Below are 23,156 nucleotides of genomic sequence, written 5' to 3'. Positions count from 1 at the left end.
GGTGGCACATCCGTAGCATTTAAGATGGTGGTGTTACCTCTGTCCATTTAACTAATGATCAGATACAGGCAGCACATTCCTCAAATCCTCACACGCACTGAACGCATAAGAGGGTAGAGGCGGTAAAGGTAAATCACGAGACCGTGGCCATCTTGATTACTGTAGACACTGTGGCGCCACTGTCCAGTGTTTATATCGCGGACCCGTGGGAATCATAGGGCCTTAAAATGCAACAAAGGATGAAGCAATGGGGGCTTTTATGATTGCTTAGGCAGGCACACAGCAGATTAGAACAGTGTAGAAATTTGGATAGAAAATGGCTATCCTTTTTCATCAAAACATGTAATGTATAATTTTAATTTAATTTTCATTAAATAATTAAATACATTTAATTTATAATTTTTGTTTTGTGCACACTATGTAGATATGTAATGTTCCTTCACCTATGTAGTTTTCTATTAAAGGGCTTACACAGCTCTGGAGAAATTTTTTTTTTTTTACTAATTTTCACGTACAGTATTTGGAGCTAAAAAAATTTCTGCAATTGAGCTTAATAAAACATTTTGTATTTGGCTTTTAGTCTCTTCTTTTTCCCCTGCAAACTTTATGGACTGTGGTTATATAACAGCTGAGAGGAGCTTAGAAAAAGACAGATAAACATGTACACTGGGTCATCATAGTGGGCTGACTAACTGACTATTACTTATTGGGCTCCTTGCTGCAGTTTTGATAAAATCACTGTTTTTTTTTAATTTACTATTTCTCTGAATGATGAGCTTTGTATATCCCCGCCCACACCATTAATTTTCCATGTGCACTGTGCATAGGCAGAAAGCTGCCAATCAGTGTTGGGGCCGGCGTTACACAGAGCAGGAGGATTACATGACAGACAACTAGCCCTGTATTGATTATCTCCTGCTAATAAAACACTGGAATTTTGGAAACTACAAACAGCATCCCAAGAAGTGACATATCACTGGAATCAGTCTCTTCCCCATATCATGCTGCTCTCAAATTAAGTAGCAAAACCCTGGTTACAGATTCACTTCTAGGCTGTGCCATCCATTTGCCATATCACGTGATAGTCACACCCTTCTCATTAATGATAAATAATTATAGTTACAGTATTTATAAAAAAAAAAAATACCCAATATTATTTATAAAATACATTTCAGTAAACACAGTAAAAGTGTCACATCTATTTTTTTTTTGTTTTCTTTTTCTCATTCATCTACGGTAGATGGAAGGCATGAAGACCTCTGCAGCTTGTGTGTCAAGTTGTGGAATACTTTGGATGATGGCAGCATGTTAGGAAAAAGATGCAAAAGGCGATCCCACATCTTGAAGACATTGTACAAGCTGGTTGATGTTGGCTCAGATAGACTTGGTCTTATCCTGGCTAAGTTAATTCTAGAGGTAATTGTCATGCAGTGAATATGTATGCCTCAATGCTTCTGTAAATATTTAGTAAATTGGCAAATTCTGGATATGTTAGAAAAGTTACCATTTTAGTAGTGAAAAACATGTAATGATGCTGCAGTTCAATATAATAACGTCATGTTGTTCTTGTGCTAATCTACTTACTGGGACAAACGGCACTGTGTGTTACTATGTTGTATGCGGTAAGCTAGCTGTAACTAGCAGGGCTGTGGAGTCGGAGTCGTGGAGTCGGAGTTAGTTTTGGTTGGAGTCGGAGTCGGTAGAAATGTACCGACTCCGACTCCAGCTTTAAAAAAAATGTATTAATATTTCATAATTGAACTTTCATATGAATTTTATAAATGTTACTCAAATATATATGTTCTATCAAACTATGAACAACAGTGATAAGCCGTTCTGCTGGAGATAGAGACATTTCTTACTTCTTGTGTGTCACTGTTCTCCACTGCCCTTATCTAATCTTATACTTGGTTAACCTCATGGTGCCCCAACCCCCCTACTTACAATGTATGAAACTGAAAGTGATAATGTGTTGCAAATTCTTAGTAGTAAAGCTCCTCCTCTAGACTAGATGTTTACTAGGTGTGCGTCTTCCAAGCATCTCACAGCTGCTACTCAGAAGAGGAAGACTGTAAGAAGTATTATCCTTTCAACAAACTTTGCATCAGTTAACTGTGAGTACATGAGGAATAACAGTATTACTGACCACTATATCAGTTGTACGACCTGGCAATAATTTTGTACAATTGTTTTTAGGAAAAACAATTGTCATTTGGATTGTGAATGCAGAATTAAAAACCTGAAAATGTCAAAGAAGCATCACATTAAATAAGCTGTATTTGAACATTTCACCATCACTCAAGATAGAAAACATTATGTCTGTCAGTGTATGACAAATGATCCAGACGAAAACAAATGCTGTGAAGCCAAGATCAGTGCATATTCAGGCAAAGATAAAAATGCTTCTACCAGAGCTTCTAATCTAAAGAGAAATTTACAGCACTTTCATCCAGAAGTACTGAAAGCAGTGGATGAGAAAGACTGAATCCAAACAAATGAACCAGTGCCCAGCTCTTCCAGCCAAACAAAGGAGCAGAGAACTTTGCAGCCATCAGTCGCAAGATATTTTGTCAGTGACAAAGTTACTGTGACAATGACAGTAGATACATTTAAAAAACAGATCATAGAGCTTGTTTTAAAGGATAGTTTGCCTATTTCATTATTTTCACGACCAGCTTTTATGTGTCTGAATGGGGAAATGGCCCGCAAGCTTGGTGTTTCCCTGGAGAGAGAGAGAGTATTAGAAAATTAGTAATCGAAGAAGCTTTTAAACAAAAGGAAGAACTTAAAAAAACTCTCAAGGGACGCTTTCTGTTTCTTAAAATGGATGCCTGCACACGTCACAGAGTGAACTATTTTGCCATCAATGTCCGATATGTTTGTGACAAAAATGAAATAGTTACCAAGACATTGGCAGTAAAAGGCACCAAAGCTCATCACACCAGTGAGTTTCTCCAGGTCTTGGTGGAAAAGGTTCTGCAAGACTATGAACTTAAAAAAGAGCAAGTTCTTTCTGTCGTAACTGACAATGCTTCAAATATGATAAGTACTATTAAGCTAACGAATGAGAGTAATGATGGTGACCAGCAGCTAGAAGAACATTCTGGGTCCACAGACACAGAAATGTTTGAAATAGAGGAACACAGTATTGTAACTGAGGAGCAAACTGAAGTTGCTTCGGATGAACAGCAACATGATAGTTTAGATGATCTTGTTGAAACTGTGTCAATACGTTCTTTCATTCATCACATGCGCTGTGTTGTGCATACGCTACAGCTGGCTATAAGAGACAGTCTGCAAGAAGGACAAGCTGCTGCACTGATTGGCAAGGTGAGAAAATTGGCTACTGTTGCCAGAACCCCTAAAGTTGACTCAATTTTGAAGAGACGTGCTGGAAAAGGGGCAATTATTGATCAAGCCACACGATGGGGCAGTACTTAATGATTCAGCGCTTGGTTGAACTGAAAACCTTTCTTGTAGACATGGCTAACCCTCAACTGACGCTAAATGAAAGTCAGTGGAATCAGGTGACTGAGCTGGAAAAATTGCTAGAGCACCCATTTACAGTGACTACAAAATTACAAGCAGAGGACTTAACTCCAGGTATTTTCTTAAAGGAGTGGAAGAACCTGATGTTTTGCCTGTCCCAAAGAGGAGGGTTAATTGCAAGTGGCATTGCTACATCAATGAAACGGAGAGAGGAGCTACTATTACAAAATAACATTCTTTTGGCAGCTGTTTATGTAGACCCAATGCATCGATTCTTCTAGATGATCAACAGCTAACTAAAGGAAAAGAAGCTCTGATTGAAATAGCAGTAAGGATGAAAGGGTTGCAGAACAGTCAGGAGGAACAAGATGAATTTGGTCGTCCTGCCACATCTTCACCCTCATCGACTGATGAAGAATTTAATTTCGAAAAATATTTGGATCACAAGGACCATGCAAAGCGTTCTCGCATAGAAGAAGTCATCCCCATCAAAGAACACAGCCAGTACATTACAGCAGAATTTTTCATGTGCACTAAAAGAAATTGAGAAATTTGACCGTTCATCAAAAATAACAGGGCAACAAGCGATTCCTCTGTATCCTGACATTGTCAGAGATGTTGCCCGAGTGGTTACTGCTTTGCCACCAACCCAAGTTAGTGTAGAGAGGTTGTTCTCTGCTCTCAAAATAATTAGATCAGATTTGAGGGCCTCCATGAAGGAGGATCTGACAGAGGCAATACTTTTTCTGAGGACAAATTTATAGATTTCTTCTTATTAACTGCATAACAGTGTTTATTGCATATTTACTTACAAGAGTTTATAAAAGTTTATAAAAGTTATTTGCTATATTCTAATTGTATTCTAATATAGTTTTTGCTCTAAGTGGTCTGATTACTTATATGATGGTGAGAAACTAAATAAGCACGATGTTAATATTTTACAGCAGTAAATTTATTGTTACGAATTGGCCATTTATGAAGGAGCCGGAGTCGGAACCTGATAAAATCCAGGAGTCGGAGTCGCAACTGTGGCTTACCGACTCCACAGCCCTGGTAACTAGGAGGTCTGTTTGTTTGTTTTTTTATTCTTCATTTTAATTATTAAGGAGGTTGTCCACTACTTTTTCATTGATGACCTATCTGACTCACATTCCTGCATCGTAATAGTTAAATAGCTGCTGGCCTATCAGAGGCAGGCTGCTGACATCGGCGCACATGTTAATGGCATATCACGTCACTGCAATGCAGCGGCTCATCCGCACTACCCAGTGGTGGATTATAATGAGGTCAATCTGGGCGGTAGCCCAGTGGTGTGGGGGGGGGGCCCTGGGCAACTGCACAGATTGACCGCCGCCATCAGGGCATTACTGCCCTGACTGGCGTATGGGGCACGGTGGGCAGAGGGGGCCCGCATCGGCCCCATCTGCTCACCGGGCCCCTACCGGCGCTGCGCCAGTTTAACGCTATTGACGTGCGGGCGCGCGCCCGCAAGTCAATAGTTAACAGCCGCCAGCCAATTGGAGGCTGGCAGCTGAAGTCAGCCGCAACGCGCACATCGGCGGCGTCTGATGTCATTGTCAGTCGCCAGCGAGTGCGCGCTGCTGGAGGGAGCATCGCCGAAATAGCGCGGACAGGTGAGGAGAACTAAGTTTGGTTTTTTTTATTGCGAATGCCAATCCGGGGGGGAATGCTGGACACACTGGGGGCAGAGATGCTGGACACACTAGGGCAGAGATGCTGGACACACTGGGGCAGAGATGCTGGACACACTGGGGTAGGATGCTGGACACACTGGGGGCAGAATGCTGGACACACTGGGGGAAGAATGCTGGACATACTGGGGGCAGAATGCTGGACACACTGGGGGCAGAATGCTGAATACACTGGGGGCAATATGCTGGACACACTGGGGCAATATACTTGACACACTGGGGGCAGAATGCTGGACCAACTGGGGGCAATATGCTGAACACACTGGGGCAGAATGCTGGACGCACTGGGGGCAATATGCTGGAGACACTGGGGCAGATTGCTGGACACACTGGGGGCAGGATGCTGGACACACTGGGGGCAGGATGCTGGACACACTGGGGGCAGGATGCTGGACACACTGGGGGCAGAGATGCTGGACACTGGGGGCAGGACTGGAGACATGGGCAGAATGTAGATACCGGGCATGATTGGAGACACTGGGCATAATGAAAGACATGGGGCAGGATTGGAGACACCGGGGGCAGGATTGGAGACAGATCATACAGGATCATGGGGCAGGATGGATACGATGGAGACTGATGGGGCAGGATGGGGAGATCATATGGGGCAGAATGGATACTCATGAGGGCAGGATGGGAGAACATATGGCTGAAGCCAGGAATGAGATACACGGGGCCAGGATGGGGGATATTATTATTACCATAGGGGCTAATTAAGGGATATTATTACTGCAGTGATGTATTTATTTTATTTTCTGAGGACACTTTTAAATGGGGAGGCGGTCCTGTTACTGTGTAGAGTGACACTATGTCGCCTCTTTTTCTTCCTGTGGTGTAATGTAGAAGTTGGGAAAAATTAAGTAATCGGTACTGCAAGCGGAGCTCGAGATAACTGTGTTATTTCCTGCAGAGACGAGTCCTGGCTGGATGAAGTGATGGCGGTCTGTGCTGGATGAAAGATGAAGGACTTCACCTAGAGACGTCACTGGTGAGTCAGTGATACCTATACACTGACACTATACACTGTATACTATATACAGAGGTCCTGTGTATAATGTCACTGGTGATCACTGTATTACCTCTACACAGAGACTGCATACTAAATACAGATCTCCTGTGAATACTGGCACTCATGGTGAGAGTATTGTGTTTTCTTTTTTTTTCTAACTGAAGGGTAAATTGACTAGATCAATGAATGTTTGATAGGTTATAGTTTCACACAGCAACTATTTTTCTGGAATAATCTGGTTCAGGTATATGATGACCCCGTCACATGACCCTGTCACATGACTTGGGGGGCCGACAGTATCTGAACAGCCCGGGGCCCTGGCTACCCTTAATCCACCGCTGGCACTACCAATGAAGCAGGAGGAGGTTGCTGCTGGACCAAGTACAGGTAAGAAAAATCTTTTTTGATTTTCTTACAGAAGAGCACAATATGTGGGACGTATGGGGGCCCGAATGAGGGATTTATAGATACCTGGATGAGGGAAATATAGGAACCTGAATTAAGGGCATTTGGGGACCTGAATGAGCAACATATGGGCACCTTAATGAGGGAAATATGAGGACCTGGATGAGAGATATATTGAAGCAAAAAAGAGAGAAGCCAGCACTGCTGAAGGCCAAAACACAATATCTAAAGTGCACATGCACATAATAAATTCTGACTGTATTTCAAATATGAGATATTTAGCAAATAATTGATCAATTCTTTGAGCTACCCCGCCACTTCACGGCAATCTCAAAATGGGGCAGTCCTAACTCTACGTTTTTTATTTACATTGTGCCATTACGGCCTCCTAAATGTATAGAGAGTGAGAAAAAAAAAAAAAAAAGGACATACCACATTACATAACATTACATGACAAACTGTACCTGGAGCATTGACAGAATCACTCCCTTAGTGCCAGGAAGGCGAGCGCGGATAGAGGCCGATCAGGTCCTGTGCGGACATATCAGATCTGGCCTCCACACTGCCAAACCAACACCAAAGTTAAAGGATGAAACTGGCTGAGGCACAGCTGCCTAATTAACTAGAGCCTGAGGCAGGGCAGGGCTGCTGTGTGTGTGTGCACAGCAGCCTATCAATCATAGTGAACCCAGACAGAATAGCGCATATGACCCAGCGTGCGCGGCAACAGTGGTGGTCAGCCACATACCAATACAGAAGCAAAAAAGAGAGAAGCCAGCACTGCTGAAGGCCAAAACGCAATATCTAAAGTGCACATAATAAATTCTGACTGTATTTCAAATATGAGATATTTAGCAAATAATTGATCAATTCTTTGAGCTACCCCGCCACTTCACGGCAATCTCAAAATGGGGCAGTCCTAACTCTACGTTTTTTATTTACATTGTGCCATTACGGCCTCCTAAATGTATAGAGAGTGAGAAAAAAAAAAAAAAAGGACAAACCACATTACATAACATTACATGACAAACTGTACCTGGAGCATTGACAGAATCACTCCCTTAGTGCCAGGAAGGCGAGCGCGGATAGAGGCCGATCTCCTGTGAATACTGGCACTCATGGTGAGAGTATTGTGTTTTCTTTTTTTTTTTCTAACTGAAGGGTAAATTGACTAGATCAATGAATGTTTGATAGGTTATAGTTTCACACAGCAACTATTTTTCTGGAATAATCTGGTTCAGGTATATGATGACCCTGTCACATGACTTGGGGGGCCGACAGTATCTGAACAGCCCGGGGCCCTGGCTACCCTTAATCCACCGCTGGCACTACCAATGAAGCAGGAGGAGGTTGCTGCTGGACCAAGTACAGGTAAGAAAAATCTTTTTTGATTTTCTTACAGAAGAGCACAATATGTGGGACGTATGGGGGCCCGAATGAGGGATTTATAGATACCTGGATGAGGGAAATATAGGAACCTGAATTAAGGGCATTTGGGGACCTGAATGAGCAACATATGGGCACCTTAATGAGGGAAATATGAGGACCTGGATGAGAGATATATTGGGACCGGAATGAGGAGCATATGGGGACCAGGGTGGAGGACATATGGGAACCAGGATGGGGGTACATATGGGGACCATGAAGTTGTGCATTGTTAAATAAAGGGGTCAGGATGGAGAACATTATTAAAGGAAGAGGCTCAGGGTGGGGACATTAAGTAAAGGGGCCAGGATGAGGGACATCATTACAGGAAGGAGCCAGGATGGGGACATTATTACAGAATGTGGCCAGGATGAAGGAAATTATTACAGGATTGGTATATTACTGTATAGCAGCCAGAATGAGGAAAATTCGTTATTGCTTTTTCTGGTGGCAAGTGGGGGTGGAAATAATTACTGTAACAACCAATTAAGGCTACTTTCACACTAGCGTTTTTTTGCATACGTCGCAATGCGTAGTTTTGGCGAAAAAACGCATCCTGCAAAGTAGTCTGCGGGATGCGTTTTTTTCCCCATAGACTAACATTAGCGACGCATTGCGACGTATTGACACACGTCGCAACCGTCGTGCGACGGTTGCGTCGTGTTATGGCGGACCGCCGGCAGCGAAAAACGTTACATGTAACGTTTTTTTGTGCCGACGGTCCGCCATTTCCGACCGCGCATGCGCGGCCGGAACTCGCCCCCACCTCCCCGCACCTCACAATGGGGCAGTGGATGCGTGGAAAAACGGCATCCGCTGCCCCCGTTGTGCAGTGCTTGCACAGTATGCGTCGGGCCGACGCAGCGCGACGGCCCCGTACCGACGCTAGTGTGAAAGTAGCCTTAGAGACATTACTGTTGTAATATCATTTACTTTTGCGGATACAGTTTTCCATGGGGGGAAGAAAAGGGAGGTCTTATTACAGTGCAAGGCGGCGCTATGTCACTTTTTTCTCAGTTATAGATGACTGTGTTATTTTCTGCAGAGTCCTGGTTGGAAGAAGTTTTGGCAGTCTGTGCTGGATGAAGAGGAAAAGTTAAGATAAATGACGTCACTGTATTAACTGTACACTATATAGTACGTACATGGCTCCAGTGTATAATATCACTGGTGATACCTGTATTACCTATACACTATATACAGAGGTTTAAAATATAAGATTGTTAAATGAGCCTCTGAAAAGGTTATTTATGCCGTGATCTGTGTGTGTGAGGTTCCGTGGAGGAATCCATGGGTTCTCAGACTCGCATAATGATGGTAATGTTGGTCCTTGTAGGTGTGATATATTGAACAATTCAACGGCCTTAAAAGACTACATCAAAATATTTTAAGTGCAGCTACTTGCACTAAAATGGATACTGTTATCTTAGTTATTCAGTTTGCCATGTTTCTTTATACTGAGATTTGTCGGGCATAACGTGTTGCAATGAAGGGGGAGGGATGAGGCCGGAGGTGTTTCTCTTGTTGTATATGTAGTGCTGTGTATTTGAAAACGATTGATAAAATTTGTCTGATTTAAAAACAGCACAATTATCGGCAATAACAGTTCCTAGGAATGCTTGTTCTCGATATTCAGGCATCATTAGGAAGCTGCTTGGCATCTGACGGGGAATTAAAACGCTAATTCGTCAGGTGAACGATCTTTTGGATGGATTAAGAATCCTCTTTCTTGGCAGTGCAATGTCCTGCCTAGATGCCTAGCGCAATAAGAGCCTAATGGCACAACGATCTATTCTGGATCATTTTGTGTTAATTGTAAATGCGGTCTGCCTGTCTAAACAGGCTATTAAATGTCCTTGAAAACAAACAAAAAGCAACAATTTTGTAAAGGGACAGTTGAGGGGTCCGTTTACACAAACCAACCAGCAGTACGATACGACACCTGATAAGTAAACTTCTACAAATCGATGATTGTTTGAATTGAATTCCTGTTTACACAGGCAGATGAAAGTGAAGCAATGCACACAGAGCAATCTATACCACTCAGTGCACTCTGCTGCTTTTGTTCTCAGCAGCACGAATCTTATTTACACATGACGACGCTCCACTGGGAACAAGGATCTTTTATGCTGAATAGAAGATCAATTCACCGATGAAGGAGTGTTTTGATCGGTGGTCGGCAGCCTGTTTACATGGCAAGATAATCGTTAAATGAGAGGTTTTTTTAACAATACTAGTTCACAATTATCTTGCTCCGTTTGTCTAATATAATGATTCATATGTACACATTTCTGTCTTCTGTTGGATATTTTCACTCATTCTGATATTGTTTTTGTTTCTTTTGGCCCAGTTGAGAGTAAGTGGCAAAAACCTGTTAAACATCTGCAAGCTCGTATTTAAAATAAGCAGAAGCGAAAACAATGATTGCCTCTTCCAAAGTGATCACATGATGGGTGAGATCATTTATTCCTATTTTATTCTTCTCTATTTTTCACAGAAATGCTGGACTGGCAGGTGTTTTTTTAACATAGTATGACATATAATTTCACAGCTTTATATATGAAATGCTTATTAGAGCACTGGGATACAAACTTTCACCTGTTTTAAAGAGAATTAACATACCATTTCCGAATGGAGATTAAAGCCAACTATGCACAAACTTGCCTCAAGCTGAACCCAGTCAACCAAATTACCATGAGTATTAATATTAATTATGTGATGAAAATATAACAGTATTCCAGCCACATGCTATAGCTTGTTTGTGATCAATGTAAAAGATATTGGACTGTATAATGGTTATTTACAACTGAGTCACCAACTGTATGCACTTTAATAGCTTATCGTTAACTTTTCTTACATTTTTCCTTGGCTGCTAATAAAGATGTAAATAATTAGGAACTCAGATGTTATCTGTGTCTTTGATTTTTTTTTCATATGGCTCCAAGAACTTTCTGCAGTTAATTGCTAACTTCCTGCCTATTTTGTCTGGCGACAACCTCTACCAGCTCAGAGCGGACTTGGACCACTTTTGCCAGCGATGCTCCTGCTTCTGGTAATGTTGGCAGAGCTGCTTTTCTTCCATGTGCCCTGTGGACAGGGCGTCACTGCCAATGTCATTCTGATTGACAGCCGGCTCTCCAATGCCTAACTGGGGGAGCCAGATGTCTACTGTGATGCTCCATCAACAGATCAGACTGGAGGAGCAAGAGCTGCATTGTTGATGTGGTGTCAAAGGAAGCAGGAAATTCACGACCCATAGGAGTCTTTGTCAGTGGGCAAACTTACAAAATCAACATGGGATCAAATACTCCTCTCCCCCACTGTACACACACACACACACACACATATATATATATATATATATATATATATATATATATATATATATATATATATATATATATATATATATATATATATAATATATTTATATATTATAATATAAATACTGGAGGGGAGAAATGTGTCACTCAGGATGTTGGCCTCAGTGATGTGAATCTGCCAAAATGCTCCAGCATACTAAGTGCTGGGAAGGGTTATTAGGCCATGTTAAGGGCTGGGTCTTTGTGATCAGCTGAAGAGTGGGTGGGAGACTGTTCACCATATCTCGACCCCAGGGTGTGGTCCAGAATGTAAATGTGAAGCCTTTGGGCTCATTCAGTGTTCTGTGTCTCTGTGCTGTATGTTGTTTTGTCTTCCAGTTATGCAGAAATATATAGTTGTGTGGTGTGGAGGTGTGTTTGCCCCTTGCTGATTTCCTATTTTTTTGCACGTTCGTCACACCTCAATGTTTCAGATCACCAAACAAATTTAAATATTATTAGACAAAGATAACACAAGTAAACACAAAATGCTGTTTTTAACCCCTTAACCCCCAAGGGTGGTTTGCACGTTAATGACCAGGCCAATTTTTACTGTTCTGACCACTTTCCCTTTATGAGGTTATAACTCTGGAACGCTTCAACGGATCCCGGTGATTCTGACATTGTTTTCTCGTAACATATTGTACTTCATGATAGTGGTAAAATATCTTTGATATTACCTGTGTTTATTTGTGAAAAAAAAATGGAAATTTGGTAAATATATTGAAAATGTCACAATTTTCCAACTTTGAATTTTTATGCCCTTAAATCACAGAGATACAGTGCAGACCAAAAGTTTGGACACACCTTCTCATTTAAAGATTTTTCTGTATTTTCATGACTATGAAAATTGTACATTCACACTGAAGGCATCAAAACTATGAATTAACACATGTGGAATTATATACTTAACAAAAAAGTGTGAAACAACTGAAATTATGTATTATATACTAGGTTCTTCAAAGTAGCCACCTTTTGCTTTAATGACTGCTTTGAACACTCTTGGCATTCTCTTGATGAGCTTCAAGAGGTAGTCATCGGGAATGGTTTTCACTTCACAGGTGTGCCCTGTCAGGTTTAATAAGTGGGATTCCTTGCCTTATAAATGGGGTTGGGACCATCAGTTGTGTTGAGCAGAAGTCTGGTGGATACACAGCTGATAGTCCTACTGAAAAGACTGTTAGAATTTGTATATTGCCTTGCGCTGGTGTGTACTCCGGAGGACAGAGAATGAACTTCAATCCAATATTGCGGCCAGCATGCAGCCAGCGGGTAAGGAAAGGGTGAATCAAACACCTGAAAACCCCGCCCATATGACCCAAAACTGGTCCCGCCAAATTAAGGTGACAGGTTCCCTTTAACAGCAACTCATATTAGAGACCAGGTCAGTGCCACACAGAGTTCTAGCAGCAGACACATCTCTACAACAACTGTTAAGAGGAGACTTTGTGCAGCAGGTCTTCATGGTAAAATAGCTGCTAGGAAACCACTGCTAAGGACAGGCAACAAGCAGAAGAGACTTGTTTGGGCTAAAGAACACAAGGAATGGACATTAGACCAGTGGAAATCTGTGCTTTGGTCTGATGAGTCCAAATTTGAGATCTTTGGTTCCAACCACCGTGTCTTTGCACGACGCAGAAAAGGTGAACGGATGGACTCTATATGCCTGGTTCCCACCGTGAATCATGGAGGACGAGGTGTGATGGTGTGGGGGTGCTTTGCTGGTGACACTGTTGGGGATTTTTTCAAAATTGAAGGCATACTGAACCAGTATGACTACCACAGCATCTTGCAGCGGCATTCTATTCCATTCGGTTTAGGTTTAGTTGGACCATCATTTATTTTTCAACTGGACAATGACACCAAACACACCTCCAGGCTGTGTAAGGGCTATTTGACCAAGAAGGAGAGTGATGGGGTGCTACGCCAGATGACCTGGCCTCCACAGTCACCAGACCTGAACCCAATCGAGATGGTTTGGGGTGAGCTGGACCGCAGAGTGAAGGCAAAAGGGCCAACAAGTGCTAAGCATCTCTGGGAACTCCTTTAAGATTGTTGGAAGACCATTCCCGGTGACTGCCTCTTGAAGCTCATCTAGAGAATGCCAAGTGTGTGCAAAGCAGTCATCAAAGCAAAAGGTGGCTATTTTGGAGAACCTAGAATATAAGACATATTTTCAGTTGTTTCACACTTTTTTGTTGAGTATATCATTCCACATGTGTTAATTCATAGATTTGATGCATTCAGTTTGAATGTACAGTTTTCATAGTCATGAAAATACAGAAAAATCTTTAAATGAGAAGGTGTGTCCAAACTTTTGGTCTGTACTGTATGTCACACAAAATACTTACCGTATATACTCGAGTATAAGCTGAGATTTTCAGCCCAAATTTTTGGGCTGAAAGTGCCCCTCTCGGCTTATACTCGAGTCACGGTCGGCGGTGGGGTCGGCGGGTGAGGGGGAGAGGGCGCTGAGGCATACTCACCTAGTCCCGGCGATCCTGGCGCTCCCCCTGCCCGTCACACTGTCTTCGGTGCCGCAGCTCTTCCCCTGTCTCATTAGAGAAATGAATATGGACTTCACTCCCATAGGGGCGGAGCCGCCTATTCTTTTCTCTAATCAGTGGTGCCGGTGACTGCTGACAGAGGAAGAGCTGCGGCACCCGAAGACAGTGTGACGGGCAGGGGGAGCGCCATGATCGCCGGGACTAGGTGAGTATTTTATATTCACCTGTCCCCGTTCCACACGCCGGGCGCCGCTCTGTCTTCGCGTCCTCTGGCTCTGACTATTCAGGTCAGAGGGCGCGATGATGCATATAGTGTGCGCGCCGCCCTCTGCCTGATCAGTCAGTGCGGAGAGACGCCGGGACGGGACGCTGAGGAGCTGCAAGCAAGAGAGGTGAGTATGTGTTTTTTTTTTTTAATTGCAGCAGCAGCACCAGCGTTATATATGGCACAGATTTATATGGCACATCTATGGGGCAACGGTGCAGAGCATTATATATGGCACAGCTTAATAAGGAGCATCTATGGGGCAATAATGAACGGTGCAGAGCATATATGGCACTGCTTTATATGGAGCATCTATGGGGCAACGGTGCAGAGCATTATATATGGCACAGATTTATATGGCACATCTATGGGGCAACGGTGCAGAGCACTATATATGGCAGATTTATATGGCACATCTATGGGGCAACGGTGCAGAGCATATATGGCACTGCTTTATATGGAGCATCTATGGGGCCATAATGAACAGTGCAGAGCATATATGGCACTGCTTTATATGGAGCATCTATGGGGCCATAATGAACAGTGCAGAGCATAATATATGGCACTGCTTTATATGGAGCATCTATGGGGCCATAATGAACACTGCAGAGCATATATGGCACTGCTTTAAAAGGAGCATCTATGGGGCAATAATGAACAGTGCAGAGCATATATGGCACTGCTTTATATGGAGCATCTATGGGGCCATAATGAACAGTGCAGAGCATATATGGCACTGCTTTATATGGAGCATCTATGGGGCCATAATGAACGGTGCAGAGCATTGTATATGGGGCATCTATGGGGCCATAATGAATGGTGCAGAGCATTCTATATGGCACAGCTATATATGGAGCATCTATGGGGCAATAATCAACGGTATGGAGCATTATATATGGCACAGCTTTATATGGAACCTCCTTTGGGGCAATAATGAACGGTATGGAGCATCTATTTTTATTTTTGAAATTCACCGGTAGCTGCTGTATTTTCCACCCTAGGCTTATACTCGAGTCAATAAGTTTTCCCAGTTTTTTGTGGCAAAATTAGGGGGGTCGGCTTATACTCGGGTCGGCTTATACTCGAGTATATACGGTAATAAGTAACATTTCCCACATGTCTACTTTACATCAGCACAATTTTGGAACCAAAATTTTTTTTTTAGGGAGTTATAAGGGTTAAAAGTTGACCAGCAATTTCTCATTTTTACAACACCATTTTTTTTAGGGACTACATCACATTTGAAGTAACTTTGAGGGATCTATATGATAGAAAATACCCACGTGTGACACCATTCTAAAAACTACTCCCCTCAAGGTGCTCAAAACCACATTCAAGAAGTTTATTAACCATTCAGGTGTTTCACAGGAATTTTTGGACTGTTTAACAAAAAAAAAAAAAGAACATTTAACTTTTTTTCACAAAAAATTTACTTCAGCCCCAATTTGTTTTATTTTACCATGGTTAACAGAAGAAATTGGGCCCGAAAAGTTGTTGCACAATTTGTCCTGAGTATGCTGATACTCCATATGTGGGGTTAAACCACTGTTTGGGCGCATGGCAGAGCTCGGAAGAGAAGGAGCGCCGTTTGACTTTTCAAAGCAAAATTGACTGGAATTGAGATAGGACACCATGTCGCGTTTTGAGAGCCCCTGATGTGCCTAAAAAGTGGAAACCCCCCACAAGTGACACCATTTTTGGAAAGTAGACCCCCTAAGGAACTTATCTAGATGTGTTGTGAGAACTTTGAACCACCAAGTGTTTCACTGCAGTTTATAATGCAGGGATGTGAAAATAAATCATTTTTTCCCCACAAAAATTTTTTTTTAGCCCCCAGTTTTGTATTTTCCCAAGGGTAACTGGAGAAATTGGACCCCAAACGTTGTTGTCCAATTTGTCCTGAATACGCTGATACCCCATATGTGGGGTGGAACCACCGTTTGGGCGCATGGCAGAGCTTGGAAGGGAAGGAGTGCCATTTGGAATCCAGACTTGGATGGATTGGTCTTCAGGCGTCATGTTGCATTTGCAGAGTCCCTGATGTACCTAAACCGTAAAACCCCCCACAAGTGACCCCATATTGGAAACTAGACCCCCCCAAGGAACTTATCTAGATGTGGTGTGAGAACTTTGAACCCCCAAGTGTTTCACTACAGTTTATAACGCATAGCTGTGAAAATAAAAAATAATTTTTTTTTCCCACAAAAATGATTTTTTAGCCCCCAATTTTTTTTTTCCCAAGGGTGCCAAGAGAAATTGGACCCTAAAAGTTGCTGTCCAACTTCTCCTGAGTACGCTGATACCGTATATGTTGGGGTAAACCCCTGTTTGGGCTCATGGCAGAGCTCGGAAGGGAAGGAGCACTGTTTTACTTTTTCAATTTAGAATTGGCTGGAATTGAGATCGGACGCCATGTCGCGTTTGGAGAGCCCCTGATGTGCCTAAACAGTGGAAACCCCCCAATTCTAACTCCAACCCTAACCCGATCACACCCCTGACCCTAATCCCAACCATAACCCTAACCACACCACTAACCTGAACACGCCCCTAACCCTAATCCCAACCACACTCCTAACCCCAACACACCCCTAACACTAATCCCAACCGTAACCACACCCCTAACTCCAACACACCCCTAATCCTAACCATACCACTAACCTGAACATGTCCCTAATCCCAACCACACTCCTAACCCCAACACACCCCTAACCCCAACACACCCCTAACCCTAATCCCAACCGTAACCACACCCCTAACTCCAACACACCCGTAATCCCAACCGTAAATGTAACCCTAACCCTAACTTTAGCCCCAACCCTAACTGTAGCTCTATCCCTAACTTTAGCCCCAAACCTAACCCTAACTTTAGCCCCAACTCTAACCCTAACTTTAGCCCCTACCCTAACCCTAACTAGCCTCAACCCTAACTTTAGTCCCAACCCTAACTGTAGCCCTAACCCTATCTTTAGCCCCAACCCTAACTTTAACTTTAGCCCCAACCAGGGGTGGATTAAGGGTAGCCAGGACCCCGGGCTGTTCAGACACTGTGGGCCCCCCGGTCATGTGACGGGGTCATGTGATGGGATCATGTGACAGGGTCATGCGACGGGGCATCATTTACCTGAACCAGATTATTCCAGAAAAATAGTTGCTGTGAAACTATAACCTGTCAAACATCCATTGATCTAGTCAATTTACCCTTCAGTTAGGAAGAAAAAACAAAACAAAAAAAAAGCACAATACTATCACCATAAGTGCCAGTATTCACAGGAGATCTGTACTTAGTATGCAGTGTCTGTGTAGAGGTAATACAGTGATCACCGGTGACATTGTACAAGGACCTATGTATATAGTATCCAGTGTATAGTGTCAGTGTATAGGTAACACTGACTCACCAGTGACGTCTCTAGGTGAAGTCCTTCATCTTTCATCCAGCACAGACCGCCATCACTTCATCCAGCCAGGACTCGTCTCTGCAGGAAATAACAGAGTTATCTCGAGCTCCGCTTGCAGAACACATTACTTAATTTTTCCCAACTTCTACATTACACCACATGAAGAAAAAGAGGCAACATAGTGTCACTCTACACAGTAACAGGACCGCCCCCCCATTTAAAACAGTGTCCTCAAAAAATAAAATAAATACATCACTGCAGTAATAATATCCCTTAATTAGCCCCTATGGTAATAATAATATCCCCCATCCTGGCCCCGTGTATCTCATTCCTGGCTCCAGCCATATGTTCTCCCATCCTGCCTTCATGAGTATTCATCCTGCCCCATATGATCTCCCCATCCTGCCCCATCAGTCTCCATCGTATCCATCCTGCCCCATGATCCTGCACGATCTGTCTTTAATCCTGCCCCATGTCATTCATTCTGCCCGTGTCTCCAATCATGCCCTGTATCTACATTCTGCCCATGTCTCCAGTCCTGCCGCCAGTGTGTCCAGCATCTCTGCCCCCAGTGTGTCCAGCATCTCTGCCCCCAGTGTCCAGCATCTCTGCCCCCAGTGTGTCCAGCATCTCTGCCCCCAGTGTGTCCAGCATCTTTGCCCCCAGTGTGTCCAGCATCTCTGCCCCCAGTGTGTCCAGCATCTCTGCCCCCAGTGTGTCCAGCATCTCTGCCCCCAGTGTGTCCAGCATCTCTGCCCCCAGTGTGTCCAGCATCTCTGCCCCCAGTGTGTCCAGCATCTCTGCCCCCAGTGTGTCCAGCATCTCTGCTCCCAGTGTGTCCAGCATCTCTGCTCCCAGTGTGTCCAGCATCTCTGCTCCCAGTGTGTCCAGCGTCTCTGCCCCCAGTGTGTCCAGCGTCTCTGCCCCCAGTGTGTCCAGCGTCTCTGCCCCCAGTGTGTCCAGCGTCTCTGCCCCCAGTGTGTCCAGCGTCTCTGCCCCCAGTGTGTCCAGCGTCTCTGCCCCCAGTGTGTCCAGCATCTCTGCCCCCAGTGTGTCCAGCATCTCTGCCCCCAGTGTGTCCAGCATCTCTGCCCCCAGTGTGTCCAGCATCTCTGCCCCCAGTGTCCAGCACTGGCCCGGGCCCCCCGGATTGCCGTTCGCAATAAAAAAAAAAGTTCTCCTCACCTGTCCATGCTCCTTCGGCGAAGCTCTCTCCTCGCAGCTGAAGCGCGCACTCGCTGGCGACTGACAATGACATCAGAAGACGTGCGCGCAGCGGCTGATGTCAGCTGCCAGCCTCCGATTGGCTGGTGGCTGTTAACTATTCAGGAGCTGGCGCGCGCCCGCACATCAATAGTTTTTAACTGCCGCAGCGCCGGTAGGGGCCCGGTGAGCAGATGAGACTGGGCCCGGTGCGGGCCCCCTCTGCCCACGGGGCCCATACGCCAGTCAGGGCAGTAATGCCCTGATGGCGGCTGGCAATCTGAGCGGTAGCCCAGGGCCCCCCCACACCACTGGGCCCTGGGCTACCGCCCAGATTGACCCTATTATAATCCGCCCCTGGCCCCAACCCTAACTGTAGCCCTAACTTTTGCGCAACCCTAACCCTAATGGGAAAATGGAAATAAATACATTTTTTTTATTTTATTATTTTTTTCCCTAACTAAGGGGGATGAAGGGGGGTTTGATTTACTATTAATAGTGGGGTTTTTTTAGTGGATTTTTATGATTGGCAGCTGTCACACACTAAAAGACGCTTTTTATTGCAAAAAATAGTTTTTGCGTCTCCACATTTTGAGAGCTATAATTTTTCCATATTTTGGTCCACAGAGTCATGTGAGGTCTTGTTTTTTGCGGGACGAGTTGATGTTTGTATTGGTACCATTTTCGGGCACGTGACATTTTTTGATCACTTTTTATTCTGATTTTTGTTAGGCAGAATGATGAAAAACCAGCAGTTCTTGAATTTCTTTTGAGAGGGGCATTTGGTAAAATGGATAAAGCAGTTTTTTTCTTCGGGTTAGTACGATTACATCGATACCTCATTTATGTCTTTTTTTTAATGTTTTGGCGCTTTTATACTATTTTATATAAAAAATAATTATTTTTGCATCACTTTATTCTGAGGAATATAACTTTTTTATTTTTTAGCTGATGATGCTGTATGGTGGCTCGTTTTTTGCGGGAAAAGATGACATTTTCAGCGGTACCATGTTTATTTATATCCGTTTTTTTGATCGCGTGTTATTGCACTTTTTGTTTGGCGGTATGATAATAAAGTGTTGTTTTTTGCCTCGTTTTTTTTTTTTACGGTGTTCACTGAAGGGGTTAACTAGTGGGACAGTGTTATAGGTCAGGTCGTTACGGACGCGGCAATACTAAATATGTGTACTTTTATTGTTTTTTTTTATTTAGATATAGAAATGTATTTATTGGAATATATATGTAAATGTATATATGCATATGTATGTGGGTTTTTTTTTTACACATGTAAATATTTTTTTTTTTTACTTTGTCCCAGGGTGGGACATCATGCTTTGCAATGCACTGTGTCAGATCAGCTCGCAAGCCACCTTCCTGCTTGACATGGAAGGAGCCCCGCGGCCATTTTGGATCCGGGGCCTACAGGGAGGAGACGCTCGGAACAACACGATCACATTGCGTTGTTCCGTGGGACTCAGGGATGCATGCAGGGAGCCCCCTCCCTGCGAGATGCTTCCCTATGCCGCCGGAATGCTGCGATCATGTTTGATCGCAGGGTTCCTGGGGTTAATGTGCCGGGAGAGGTCCCTGACCGCTCCTGGCATATAGTGCTGGATGTCAGCTGTAATAATCAGCTGACACCCGGTGGTGATCGGCCGCACTCCCCCCGTGAGCGCGGCCGATCGCCCATGACGTACTATCCCGTCCCTGGGAATTAAGTCCCAGGTCACCTCGACGGGATAGTACGTCATATGGGATTAAGGGGTTAAATGAACATCTTTAGTAGTAATGAGTGAATATACTCGTTACTCGAGATTTCTCGAACACACTCGGGGGTCCTCCGAGTATTTTTTAGTGCTCGGAGACTTAGTTTTTATTGCCGCAGCTGAATGATTTACATCTGTTAGCCAGCATAAGTACATGTGGGGGTTGCCTGGTTACTATGGAATCCCCACATGTAATCAAGCTGGCTAACAGATGTAAATCATTCAGCTGCGGCAAGAAAAACTAAATCTCCGAGCACTAAAAAATACTCGGAGGAACCCCGAGCGTGCTCAAGAAATCTCAAGTAACGAGTATATTCGCTCATCACTAATCTTTAGCATTAAGGTAAAAAGAAATCCAAACCTACCTGGCCCTGTGTGACAAAGTGATTGACCCCACTCCACTTAAAAATGAATTAACTGAGGTTTATCACATTATAGGAAGCTTTCCTAGCCACACCCAGGTTTAATTACTGACACATTTGTTGTCAATCAAGAAATAACTTAAATAGTGGAAAGCAATAATGGAGGAGCCAGCGTCAGATGATGCTCCCTCTCCCATCAGTCCCCTCTGCCCTTGACACTGCGATGAATTCACTTCATCGCGCACCTGCTGCGTGACGGGCTTACTGCAGTGCAGCTGCTGATACCGGAACAGAGCCGGAATCCGCGTGGGAGCGAGGAGGAGAGGTGAGTTTTGTGGTTTTTTTTAATATATATATATATATATAAATTCTTTGTTATTATTTTCTTCATTTAATTTGTCTCAAATGAAAAAACACAAAAGGGAATGAAGCAAAAGGCAAAACATTGATCATTTCACACAAAACTCCAAAAATAGGCCAGACGAAAGTATTGGCACCCTCAGCCTAATACTTGATTGCACAACCTTTAGCCAAAATAACTGTGACCAACCGCTTCCGGTAACCATCAATGAGTTTCTTACAATGCTCTGCTGGAATTTTAGACAGACCATTCTTCTTTGACAAACTGCTCCAGGTCCCTGATATTTGAAGGGTGCCTTCTCCAAACTGCCATTTTTAGATCTCTCCACAGGTGTTCTATGGGATTCAGGTCTGGACTCATTGCTGGCCACCTTAGACGTCTCCAGTGCTTTCTGTCAAACCATTTTCTAGTGCTTTTTGAAGTGTGTTTTGGGTCATTGTCCTGCTGGAAGACCAATGACCTCTGAGGGAGACCCAGCTTTCTCACACTGGGCCCTACATTATGCTGTAAAATTTGTTGGTAGTCTTCAGACTTCATAATGCCATGCACACGGTCAAGCAGTCCAGTGCCAGAGGCAGCAAAGCAACCCCAAAACATCAGGGAACCTCTGCCATGTTTGACTGTAGGGACCGTGTTCTTTTCTTTGAATGCCTCTTTTTTTCTCCTGTAAACTCTATGTTGATGCCTTTGCCCAAAAAGCTCTACTTTTGTCTCATCTGACCAGAGAACATTCTTCCAAAACGTTTTAGGCTTTTTCAGGTAAGTTTTGGCAAACTCCAGCCTGGCTTTTTTATGTCTCGGGGTAAGAAGTGGCACTGGCGTCACTGTTCCCACCTATGTATGGATTGAACATGAAGAGGAAGTCCGGGTTGCAGCTGCTCTCTGATTTTTTCTTCATGTTCAATTCGTACCTTTAAAAGCAGTGCATGCAAGACGACCCAGGAATCTCACTGAAGTGAAATAATTTTCTAAGAAATAATGGATGAAAATCTTGAAACAAGAATTGAAAGACTCTTGCTACTAGGTACTAACCATGAAGGATGCCCAAACTTTTCCATCAGCCCATTTTTCTTTGTTATTTTTAAATTGTAAAAGATTAAATTTTCTTTTTTTTGTGCTTAAAATACAAAGGAAATGTGTCATCTTTAACTTTAGCCCTTTTAGAGATCATTTCATCTTCAACTTGCTTAACTGTTCACAATAACAGTAATTTTGACCAGGGGTGCCCAAACTTTTAAATGCCACTGTAAATTAGAGAGCTAATAGCTCTATTGTCAGTGTTTCTCTGCAGCATGTGTATTATCACATATATACTCCTCAACACCCTTTGCATGGACAGATCGTCAGATTAGAAGAATTTCACTTGATGATCCGCATAATGTATGGTGGCTGAGCCCCCCTATTTTAGTCATAGTCATTTTACATACACTAACAGCTGAGCATTACTTTGATTTGGTGGAGCAACTAGTGGTATGGCCATTTCTCCAAAATATTCCAGGAGCCATTTTTCAACTTGAAAACGCCAGACTGCATATTGCTCACGCTACTGTGAGCAGTCTGTGTTGCGTAAATTTGCTAACATGGCCTGCAGAGTCTCTGGACTTGTCTCCTATCGATCACATCTGGGACATAATTGGTGGGCTATTGCAAAGGGACCTGCGAGAAGGGGATCTTGGTGATTTGTGTGCCCCAGTGTTCAGTATAGCAGAATATTCTTCAGACAACCATTAATAACCTGATTGATTTCAACCAAGGCATGTAAGTGTGTGTATTTCTCTGCATGGTGCTCGTAGGTGCTGAATAAATTGAGATATTTTGGAAATATTATTAGCATTTTTTTTAATTTGTATATCACAAACATGTTTACCAATCGTGTAATTTCTATAATTCTATAA

The 23,156-nt window shown here is 43.4% G+C and overlaps 1 protein-coding gene across 4 annotated transcripts in view; it reads left to right on the top strand.

Annotated features, from left to right (window-relative positions):
* Window positions 1–23,156, top strand: part of ARMC2 (armadillo repeat containing 2) — a 193,542-nt gene that overhangs the window by 125,897 nt on the left and 44,489 nt on the right. For all 4 annotated transcript variants that reach the window (XM_077289590.1, XM_077289591.1, XM_077289589.1 and 1 more), the window contains exons 8-9: window positions 1,241–1,416; window positions 10,391–10,493. In XM_077289590.1, the coding sequence (XP_077145705.1) occupies window positions 1,241–1,416; window positions 10,391–10,493 (279 nt within the window). The remainder of the gene's footprint in view (window positions 1–1,240; window positions 1,417–10,390; window positions 10,494–23,156) is intronic.

Source organism: Ranitomeya variabilis, chromosome 2 (genome assembly GCF_051348905.1).
Source record: "Ranitomeya variabilis isolate aRanVar5 chromosome 2, aRanVar5.hap1, whole genome shotgun sequence".
Classification (NCBI taxonomy): domain Eukaryota; kingdom Metazoa; phylum Chordata; class Amphibia; order Anura; family Dendrobatidae; genus Ranitomeya; species Ranitomeya variabilis.
This window is presented reverse-complemented; position numbering and strand designations above follow the sequence as displayed.